Source organism: Poromitra crassiceps, assembly GCF_964638095.1.
Source record: "Poromitra crassiceps genome assembly, chromosome: 22".
Taxonomy (NCBI): Eukaryota; Metazoa; Chordata; class Actinopteri; order Beryciformes; family Melamphaidae; genus Poromitra; species Poromitra crassiceps.
In genome coordinates, this window is record NC_139647.1 from 24,291,461 (window position 1) to 24,303,502 (window position 12,042).

Consider the following 12,042-nt stretch of genomic DNA (forward strand, 5'->3'; position numbering starts at 1 on the left):
GCTAGCTAAGTTGTTTCTTTCTAGCTGATTGCCTGGCTGCTGGTACAGTAGAAGATATTTCTTCCCAGGATGGCGAAGATATGACCCGCCCATATCTGCCTTTGATTGGCTGACTGTAGGCTGACTGAGAGACGCAGGATAGCCAAGCGAATGTGATTGGATGAACGTTGGACACTAGGCCAGAGCCGTACACTAGGCCAATAAGAGGTACAGAAGGGCGGGTCAAGCGTGGGTCATGCCTTCGCCATCCTAGGAAATAAAGTATCGCCTACAGTAGTTCGGGTCAGCAGAGAGGAAGAAAAGTTGAGAGAAATCCTCCGGCCACTTCCGGTTATGCTGCAGACACTTCTGGCGAGGCGTTAGCTTGTTGACATCAAGCCGCAGGTAACGTTAGGTAGCATAACATAACGCTAACGCTAGTTGTTTTGCGTAACTTTTATTCCATATTGGCTAAACCAACCGCCTATTATTACCGTCATAATTATGTTTACATTATCAACCACTGAAGTCATAATGTAATATGTTTTACCTGTTAACTGAATTGGCAATGTCTCGTTGAATTAGACTGGGCGACAACTTCAACACAGACCCGGCTCACGCTCATACTCCTCCTCCTGCCATCCACGTTATGACGTGCTGACGTCATCCACTTTCTCTCCACTTTGCTTGCTGTGATTGGCTGTCTAGTGGACGCCGCCATTACCCATAATTCCAGGGGCGTACTTTAGCACATGGAATCGCCGATTAATCCTCATTAAAACTGAATTTTAAAATGAAATATGGATATATGAGTCCGTAAAACAGGTTAGTTTTATGTCATTGTATTGTTATTTATTTGGTGAATGAATGAAATATGTCACGTAAGTGGCACCATGATACAGATGTATATCCATATGTCTAGCTATAAATATGTCACGTTGACGTTGGTATTTCAGTAGAGGGGGGTTGTGTAGTGCAGGGCAGGACCCGTTGCAATAAATGGGTCCGTCTGCTTGCATGCCTCGTCTGAAACGGAGATGACCAAAGATGACCAGAGCCGTGCCGAGCTCCAGCGAAGCAAGCAGGCGACTCGCCTGAGGCGAGGCATCACCAACCAGCTGGACACCCACGACTGCACACCCCCATCTGCTTTTTAATTATGTTTATTGGAAAATACATAGGCTACTAAGCTATGCCTACTTCATTTTCTTATAACAATTTCAATTCAATGATAAGCTCTGTTAATTAGCTTTAAACGTGAAGATGCATTGAAAAATAGGCTATCAAGTGAATCAATCAACGGTACCCTATGAGGCCTATCTCCAATAATATGTCCATGGGCTATATACAGTATATAGGCTATATATATATATATATATATATATAGGCTACACTGGACGTGTAGCCTTCCCTGGGTTAGTGAGAGCCACAATGACGCTATAGGCCTATATATATATATATATAGGCCTATAGCGTCATTGTGGCTCTCACTAACAATGACGCTATAGGCCTATATATAGGCTATATATATATATATATATATATAGGCCTATAGCGTCATTGTGGCTCTCACTAACCCAGGGAAGAGCTGCACTCGCTACACGTCCAGTCTCAGGGCACACTGGCATAAAAGCCTGTAGGCTATATGAATTTATTTTAATGTTTCTTTATTTGACCAGTTTTTAAAGCGAAATGTATATTTTTTATATGTTATTTGTGTGTATCTATGTATTTATGTATGTTTTTTTTATGGACCATGAGTCTGCAATAAAGCTATCAATCAATCAATATATATATATATGATCTAATATGAATCTATTTGATCTAATACACTTGGGTAGAACATCAGGTTGGCCCTGTGGTGGCAAGCCACACTTTTGAAGACTGTGAGAAACACCACAATGGGGATTTGAGGTACTCAAGTGATATTGCAGGAAAATAGACAAGTTACCTGTAACTATTTGCAAAAGTATCAAGAAATAAATTGCTACATACCAATGTATACCAATGTGCCAAATATAGCCAGTCATATATTTTATTAGTCTACTATATTATTATGTATTGATTGACTGCACTGAAAATACCCAAATTGATCAGATCAGAATAAACATTTTACAGCAGCTCTCATTTGTTAGTTGTGATTATTTTGTAGTGAGAATTTGTTCAGAAAAAATTGTCAGTTGACAATTTGCTGAATCTAATAAAACACAATTTGGGAATGAATGATTTGAGATTTGAGGCCCCTGGAGCCCCCCAGACATCAGTTTGGGAGCCACTGCTGGAGCTGGAGAGAGGGGGAGGGAGGGGGGCATAGCTAGTGTTGATTAGTCTTAATCTGATTCGTCAATAATGGCAAATTATTCTAGAATAATCTTTAAGGTTGATGCAACATCAGCTGTTGTTGTTGCTGCTGCTGCTGTGGGAAAAAGGACCAGCCCTCTGCATACCTCTATTGTGTTGTCTTGATGGACTGACAAGCGCACACACATGCACACAGACATGCACACACACACACAAAGACACGCTCGCGCACACACACACACACACACACACACACACACACACACACACACACACGCACACACACACACACACACAAACAAACACACAGCTCATGGGAACTCGCTGGCAAAGAGGGTCACTTAGATGGAACAATGCTAAACCATGCTGTACTAGTTTCTGTGGAAGTAGAGGAAATCATAAAGATGGCTGTTTGTTCGTGGGATCAATCAGAGCTGTAATAGGTTATCGTGTTTTTCTGTCAGATCCAAAAGCATTTAGAAAGGCACGGCTCAAATTGATTTATTACATCATGTCGTCCGTATTACATCCGTGTCAGAAAAACATTGCCGAAATCATCTTGTAGTTATACATATTTGCAGAGTCCAACCTGTTATGAAAGATCTTTCGTAAAAAAAATGTGAATACAGTATATCAATATATATTGATCTAAAAACAAGCAATAACATCAACTAAATGCAACATTATACAAATTGTAAAGAGATATTCTAAAAGTAGAAGCACATTGGTGTATCTATGATATGGTTCCATTGCAGCCTTTAATTCTACCTCTACATTCACTAACTGTACAATCAACAGTCAGCATGCCGTGCTGCCAGTGTCCTTCAACCTTCTCTCTCTCTCTCTCTCTCTCTCTCTCTCTCTCTCTCTCTCTCTCTCTCTCTCTCTCTCTCTCTCTCTCTCTCTCTCTCTCTCTCTCTCTCTCTCTCTCTCTCTCTCACACACACACACACACACACACACACTCACTCACATACATACACACGCACAGACACACACACACACGCGCGCGCTAGGGGAAACAATCGATACACCATAGTATCGCGATATTTTGCCTGATGATATTGTATCGATATTTGGACGCCAAGTATCGATATTTTATTATATAATGTGCAAATAAACTGTTTGCTATTACAGTACTAGACTAATAGAATCAATTGCTTTTTCAATTGATTCCGTCTACTTGACAATGTTGCTGCAATAAAATGGTTGAAGTCAGATGAACAGACTGGAAAATTGATCTTATATAAACCAGATGTTGACAAAGTTTTAATATTCAATATATCGCAATACTAGCATATCGCAACACTATCGTATCGTGACTCAAGTATCGTTTTAGTATCGTATCGTGGGCATCTGGTGATTCCCACCCCTAACGTGCACGCACACACGCACACACACACACACACACATACACAGAGACAGACACACACACACACACACATACACACGCACACACACACATACACAGAGACACACACACACTCAGACTCAGTCACTGGTGTGAGTTATGCCCTGAAGTTGATGTCGAATCATGGACTTCAGGGCGCTGTACCTGCGAAGAAAGAGAACGACAATAATGCTATTAAGTCTCTCTCGATTTAACACGACACAAATAAATGTGTGTAGTCAAAATGAAGGAAAAACAGTAGATAACAGAAAATAACCCTCTAACTCATGGTTAGAGGGTTGCAATCTCAGTCATGTGAGTTAAAGAACGAGACAACTTGGCACACAGTGACGATTACAGTTGAACAACAACAGTGTCCTGCAGTGAACTCTTCCCCCGTTTGGATCAGCTGAAGGCCAAAGGCAAGACACTGGCTTCACATTCTACAAATCCTATGTGTTGTTACAGAAGTTCGGCTGGGAGGTCTGTGAGATTTCTGCATCTGCAGTCTATAGAGCAGAGTGAGACTACTTTTTGGTCAGTTTGGTGATCTCACGCTCCTCTTCCTCCTTGAGCTTCTCCACGAAGCTGTCCAAGACAGGAATCTCAAACTTGATGTACTGGGCAACCTGAGGAGAAAAGGACGGAAACGTACGAGCATGAGAAGCCGACACTGGCACTGATTATGATACCTGATTACATGATTATTATGATTTATTTTATTATAATGACCTCTATTAATGACTTCTGGAAGCACATCAATGCCTCCAAATCAAACTAGTCTATAATAGTCAGTCACTGTCAGCTTTCCCCCCTAAGCACAAAATCAAAACAGTCAACACGGGTCGGGCATCGAGAACCGGTTCCAAGGAATCGATTCTGCTTATTGATTCCTAAACAAATTCTGGGTGCAGAACATATTTGAAAACTGAGTTCCCACCCAAACATATCAAGCGGTATGTTGTAGGGGTGTCAAAAATAATCGATTATAAGATGCATCGCGATGCGGACCTGCACGATTCTGCATCGATTCACAAATGTCAAAAATCGATTATTTAAAATAATAATAATAATAATAATAATAATAATAATAATAATAATAATAATAATAATAATAATAATAATAATAATAATAAAATAAAATATAATGGAAGTACATGCAGTTGTTTATTTTAATTATGGATCATAATACAATGCAATTCTAAATGCACTTTTTATTTTAAAAGAAGCCACACAGTGAGAAAAAAGAAAGTGAGAAAAAATAAATCATGTATTGGGGAAAAAAGTGATGCATCGATTTAAGATGCATCGAGATGCATCGATAATGGAATTGAATCGTAGCCCTCTGAATCGTAATCAAATCGAATCGTGAGGCCAGTGAAGATTCACAGCCCTAGTATGTTGTATACAAAAAAATATAAACTGTTGGTTTAAAAAAAAAAAAAATGACAAGCAATGTTATGATAATATGAATATGACTGAATATGGCTTGGGTAATAGTTTATCAAAAAAACATCCCCCCCCCCTGCCTGTGAAATAAGCATGTGACCTGTTTTGACCCTGCCCCTCAAAGAATCGGTATTGAGAATCGTTGAGAACCACAATCGATAAGCGGAATCAGAATCAGAATCCAAACGATACCCAACCCTCGTAAACAGCCTTCAACAAAAGAATGACACCATCCCAGTGGAGTATAAATATAGAATGGAATAGCTCTACCTGCTACCATATCTGAACTCTAATTAGTGTGTTACAGTAATAGGCCCTTTTCACAGCATCCACTTTGAGGTGGTAAAGCAGGAAATAAAGCCGGTGTAACCAATAACATTAATGAGGGCCCTGGCCCTGGAAGACCTACATGGAATGGTATTGGTCACACCCGCTTTACTTCCTACTTCACCACCTCGAAACAGTTGGTGTGAAATATCTCTATATACAGTGAGATTCTCCCTGTGAGAAACCTAGAAGAATGCTTTCCTCATCAACAATACTGTTTTACTTTCCCCCGACTTGCATACCGTTAACAGACAGGCATCTCAGTCCATTGTCACATCAGTCTAAAAACAGGACCTATTTCCCCTGCTTGCTAAAATTAACCCAAGTGTCTATCCTTGGGCCATTGTGTCATTGTGTGTCTGCGTTGGAGAGAGGACAAAAATAAAAAACGAGGTCACTTGGTGTGAATGAGATGGGGATAGCGATAGAGGGAGTGGTGGCAGGAGGCCCAGACTCACATCATACGTGACCTCCTCTCCCAGGTCGGCCTCTGTGATGAAGATCTTGGAGATCTTCTCACAGGGTCCATAAAGCACACGGGCCACCAGAGGATACTCAGCATCCCGCAGCCTGGCCCTCTCTGCAGGACGAGAAAAACAAAATCCAAACTGACGACACACACTCACTCACATAAACGGACATGCTGTGTAAAAACCAGACTGGAAGTTCAGACTTACCACCAGACTCGTGCACCATGTACAGAACAAAGTCGTCAGATTTATTCTCCACCTTAAAAAGACACAAAATACTGATTATATTTTGGGTTTTAAGTTTCACCAGCGCTACTGAAGCACCGCTCGGGTCTGTGAGCTGTGTGTCTTATAAATACAGTCAATGTCTCGTCATAGACGCTGGGGTAGCTGGCTGGGGGTGTGGTCAGGGTGGGATAAATCCTCCCCATTCAGCATAGTTAGCATTTAGCTGCTAGCCCAGCCCAGGCAGACAGGATCAGTGATTCAACCACCGCAGTAAACACACATCTGAACAGACTATGTACCTGCTCTAGAATCCCCAATCCTGTAGTGTAGAGCTGCAGCACTGTCCTTTGGTGAGTCAGCCCATTGAGATGTTGTTGTTTTTTACCCCACTCGCGCGCCAGCCTTAGTAACATTTCGTGGGCGTTCCCACACAGACCGACTGTCTCTATAGTGTCTCTATAGCTCAGTGGTTCTCAATGTGGGGTCCGGGGGCCACCAGGAGTCCCTGAGAGGGTTCCAGGAAGTCCCCAGCAAATTGATGAATTGTTAAATTTCACCATTATTTCCTTTATGAGAAGTTGACACAAATGCTGGAGGAAGTAAAGAAGAGGAAGCTGAGAACATAGGACCAGTGGAGAAGACGAGGCGACAGCTTAGTGTTGGCACCAATAGAGGGAGACGTGTGCGCCAAATAGGACGGGGGAGAAGAAAGACAGATGGGAAAATGGAGAGGAGATCTGGAATCTGCAAGAAAGGCTGCCATCGAAAAGAAAACTGAAGTGAACGGAACGCAATTAGAGAAGGTAGCAGAATGACTGTTTTGATCATAGTTTCTCTGCTATCATCTCTACCTACAATACAGATAGTCGTGGAATTCTCCACAAAATCACATCTAAAAATCAGGGTCGTTGATAAGAGAAAGACGATGAATGAGTGTTATAGCTCACCCTGAACTTGTGCAGCAGCAGGTTGAGGACTTGTGCAGTGGTCATGGAGCTGTTGACCCGCACGTTGGTCACCGAGCCGTACGCCGGAGTGAACACAGATGTCTGAGGAGACGAGTGTGGAGAAATCCATTACCCACAACTTCTAAGGAAAGGAACAGTTCATGTTCAGAGGAAATTTCCTTCCTCAACAGTGGCGATTCCTGGACTTTTCCAGCTTGAACACCTTGACCATTTTGAACAGGAAATCTCAAACAGAAAGGAAATCCCTGGGCCTGCAGCTGGAATGTGTTCAATCACAGCTTAGGGTGTGTGTGAAACTTCTGGAGAGGTTGATGAAGGACCTCCGTGTAACCCCACATTCCCGGGGCGCCTTCGTGAAGCCAGCGTACAGCGGGCTATTGTGAAGCACTCAGCGCTAGCATGGACACACCCGCACGGGAAATGACCGCCTCTCTGCACCTGGACATGGGTCAACAGAGGGATGCAATAATGTGTGTGTGTGTGCGTGTGTGTGTGTGTGTGTGTGTGTGTGTGTGTGTGTGTCTGCATGTGTGTGTGTGTGTGTGTGTGTGTGTGTGTGTGTGTGTGTGTGTGTGTGTCTGCATGTGTGTGTGTGTGTGTGTGTGTGTGTGTGTGTGTGTGTGTGTGTGTGTGTGTGTGTGTGTGTGTGTGTGTCTGCATGTGCGTGTGTGTCTGCGTGTGTGTGTGTGCTTATTACTACGGATGCACGATGATATCGGCACGTCATCGGTATCGGGCCAATAAAGGTTTTAAAATGAAATCTCAGTCTCAAGCTGAAAAAGAACGTTTCAGCCGATGTGACAGACAGGCCGATAAAATTATGCTTTTAATTATGCACAAATGTTTGACGCTTACATAAATGCTTTACGAAAAGTTGAAGTAGTTTTCTTATTTTACCCAGTGAATGTGTACATTTTGAAAAGCATTGTATTTATGTCTGCATCTGCCAGTGGGCCATCATGATAAGAGTACCGTAGGCTATAACTTCAAATAAACGCAGAGTCCCAAATAGTTTATTTGAAGTTTTACGGTAGCCATTGTTCATTCCTCTACAGGAGAGAGTTGATGTTCTCTGAAATTAGGTGGGATTTGTGCATATATCGACAATCTGCCAAAACAGTTGGAAAATATCAGCGTTATCAGCAGAAAATCCAATATGGTGCGTCCCTAGTTCTGACCTTGTGGTTGTAGAAGTGTCCGTTGATGGAGAACCTGTGTGTGTGGAGGCGCTGCAGGTCTCTGTGTGTCTTTGACCTCCTCTGGACTGTCATGAAGGAGGCGTCGCTCCTGGTCCTCAGCAGCTGAGGAGCCTCCTCCTCCTCCTCCAGGCTGCCCCTGTCACCGCCTGCTGGGATGCACACAACAAACACAAACACACCTGCTCAGGTGCGTCAGTGTCCTATGCTGCCTTTTCATATTGCCTTTTCAACTTGATGGGAACGTGAATTTGGGTTCAGCAGGATAATCTTCACAAACGTGAATAACTTTTACGACTTTTAAATAAATACGTAAATACGTATAGTGATTAACATTGGTGAAGATTATCCGTTCCCATAAACCTTTGTTAACCACAGACCTTATTTTATGCATTTAAGTGAAATCCCCATTCTAAAACCCCATAGACTTTTCCCCTGACGAACCAAAATGGCGGCAATTTCTGGTTAAGCCTACAAAAATACGTCATCCCTGCGGTACTCTATTATAGTGAAAATAGATGATTCCCCTTTTTTGCTGGGGACCCCCTGGAACCCCCTCAAGGACTCTCGGGGGTCCCCGGACCCCACTTTGAGAATCACTGCATTAGAGAGTTGGTTTGCTAATCTGATCCGGGTGGCAGCTCGAGCTTTCCATTGAAAATGTTGAGTGTGCAGCACCAAACTATAATCTGTTTCATTGTGTGTGTGTGTGTGTGTGTGTGTGTGTGTGTTAATCTGCTATAATCCAACACGTGCATGTGTGTGTGTGTGTGTGTGTGTGTGTGTGTGTGTGTGTGTGCGTGTGTGCGTGTGTGTGTGTGTGTCTGTCTGGGTGTCTGTGTGTGTGTGTGTTAATCTGCTATAATCCAACACGTGTGTGTGTGTGTGTGTGTGTGTGTGTGTGTGTGTGTGTGTGTGTGTGTGTGTGTGTGTGTGTGTGTGTGTGTGTGTGTGTGTGTCTCTGTGTGTGTGTGTGGGTTTGTGTATGTGTGTGCATGTTTACTCACTACTTGGTCCAGTTTCTCGACCCAGCGAGTTATTGTTAGACTCTGCTGCTACCTGATTTGCAACATCAGCTCTGTCGTTCCTGTACACAAACACAGTGGTTAGACTGCAACAGCTGACAACAAGTTTAACATGACAACATCATGCAACAGCTGACAACAAGTTTAACATGACAACATCATGCAACAGCTGACAACAAGTTTAACATGACAACATCATGCAACAGCTGACAACAAGTTTAACATGACAACATCATGCAACAGCTGACAACAAGTTTAACATGACATAATGCAGACATTGAAATGTCTTTTCCACCTCAGATTCTATGGAACAAAGCTAGGTCAAAACCTAGCATATGGCCGGCGTGGGAAAGCGTCGATGTTAGCTTGTGCATGTGGTGCCCTGTGCGTGTGTGTGTGTGTGTGCGTGTGTGCGTGTGTGTGTGTGAGTGTGTGTGTGTGTGTGTGCGTGTGTGTGTGTGTGTAAAGCGTACAAAGGCATATGTACCGGTTGAGTCCTGTGGCAGAGTAACGCAATCTCGCGTTGTCGTCGTGCATCTGGAGTCTGATTGGTCGACGCAGACCCCAGTAGATATTCAGCAACCCCTCGAGCATGAGCTCTCCATCGTCCTACACACACACACAACACACAACACACACACACACACACACACACACACACACACACAGTCATAATAATCAGCACACAGGTCAGAGTGGACATCCTGCTGGCAGGCGGCCATATAGTGTCTGATGTGAGGTGTACGTGCCAGAGCAGACGCTCACAGCAGAGGTGGAAAGTACTCAAGTACAAGTACTACTTGAGTAGTACTTTTTTTTGCTATACTTTTACTCTTACTAGAGTAATTGTAATAATAGATATTCTACTTGAATACTTTTAAATGTACACTGAGTAAACGAATAAATTCAGATTTTTGTTTTGCACACCACACTATGAAAACAGCAGGGTAGCATATATATATATATATATATATATATATATATACAGTGGGTTCGGAAAGTATTCAGACGCCCTTAAATTTTTCACTCTTTGTCATATTGCAGCCATTTGCTAAAAGCAATTAATTTCATTTTTTTCCTCGTTCATGCACACACAGCACCCAATATTGTCAGAAAAACACAGACTTGTAGACATTTTTGCAGATTTATTACAAAAAAACACTGAAATATCACATGGCCATAAGTATTCAGACCCTTTGCTGTGACACTTGTATATTTAACTCAGGTGCTGTCCAATTCTTCTGATCATCCTTGAGATGGGCCTACACCTTCATTGTGCTTAATTATATAGATTGGACTTGATTGGGAAAAGCACACACCTGTCAATATAAGACCTTACAGCTCACAGTGTAAAGTCAGAGCAAATGAGAATCATGAGGTCGAAGGAACTGACTGAAGAGCTGAGAGACAGAATTGTAAGGCACAGATCTGGCCAAGGCTACAAAAAAAATTCTGTTGCACTTAAGGTTCCTAAGAGCACAGTGGCCTCCATAATCCTTAAATGGAAGAAGTTTGGGACGACCAGGACTCTTCCTCGAACTGGCCGTCCGGCCAAACTGAGCATCTGGGGGAGAAGAGCCTTGGTGAGAGAGGTAAAGAAGAACCCAAAGATCACTCTGGCTGAGCTCCAGAGATGCAGCGGGGGGATGGGACAAAGTTCTAGAAAGACGGAAGCCTCTCCTCAGTGCAGAACACATGAAAGCCCGCATCGGGTTTGCCAAAAAACACCTGAAGGACTCCCAGACTCTGAGAAATAAAATTCTCTGGTCTGATGAGACCAAAATCGAACTTTTTGGTCTTAATTCTAAGCGGTATTTGTGGAGAACACCTGGCACTGCTTATCATCTGCCTAATACCATCCCTACAGTGAAGCATGGTGGTGGCAGCATCATGCTGTGGGGGTGTTTTTCAGCTGCAGGGACAGGACGACTGGTTGCAATTGAAGGAAAGATGAATGCAGCCAAGTACATTGATATCCTGGACAAAAACCTTTTCCAGGGTGTTCACGACCTCAGAATGGGCCGAAGGTTCACCTTCCAACAAGACAATGATCCCAAGCACACAGCTAAAATAACGAAGGAGTGGTTTCAGAACAACTCTGTGAATGTTCTTGAATGGCCGAGCCAGAGTCCTGACTTAAATCCAATTGAGCATCTCTGGAGAGACCTGAAGATGGCTGTCCACCAACGTTCACCATCCAACCTGACAGAACTGATAAGAACAAACTTATTGCTTGTTGCCTATTTGTACTATGTCGTAAACGGAGTCCACTGCACAAGAATTTCACACGTGGTACTTGTACCATGGAGTGACAATAAAAATCTTGAATCTTGAATCTTGAACTGGAGAGGATCTGCAAGGAGGATTTGCAAAAAATTCCCAAATCCAGGTGTGAAAGACTTGTTGGATCATTCCCAAGAAGACTCATGGCTGTATTGGCTCAAAAAGGTGCTTCTACTCAATACTGAGCAAAGGGTCTGAATACTTATGGCCATGTGATATTTCAGTGTTTTTTTGTAATAAATCTGCAAAAATGTCTACAAGTCTGTGTTTTTCTGACAATATTGGGTGCTGTGTATGCATGAACGAGGAAAAAAATGAAATTAATTGCTTTTAGCAAATGGCTGCAATATGACAAAGAGTGAAAAATTTAAGGGGGTCTGAATACTTTCCGAACCCACTGTATATATAATACAATTAATAAAATGT

At 42.7% G+C, this 12,042-nt stretch overlaps 1 protein-coding gene across 1 annotated transcript; it reads right to left on the minus strand.

Moving 5' to 3' along the window:
- Positions 1 to 3,255: 3,255 nt before the first annotated feature.
- On the minus strand, positions 3,256 to 9,931 carry LOC310796031 (ras association domain-containing protein 4-like). Its single transcript, XM_083658182.1, has 8 exons — positions 9,821 to 9,931; positions 9,316 to 9,395; positions 8,291 to 8,460; positions 7,092 to 7,193; positions 6,124 to 6,175; positions 5,905 to 6,026; positions 4,202 to 4,299; positions 3,256 to 3,835 (listed from the first exon to the last, which is right to left on the minus strand). The coding sequence occupies exons 1-8, from the start codon at positions 9,925 to 9,927 to the stop codon at positions 3,772 to 3,774; spliced, it is 795 nt and encodes a 264-aa protein (XP_083514308.1). The 5' UTR covers positions 9,928 to 9,931; the 3' UTR covers positions 3,256 to 3,771.
- Positions 9,932 to 12,042: the final 2,111 nt, after the last annotated feature.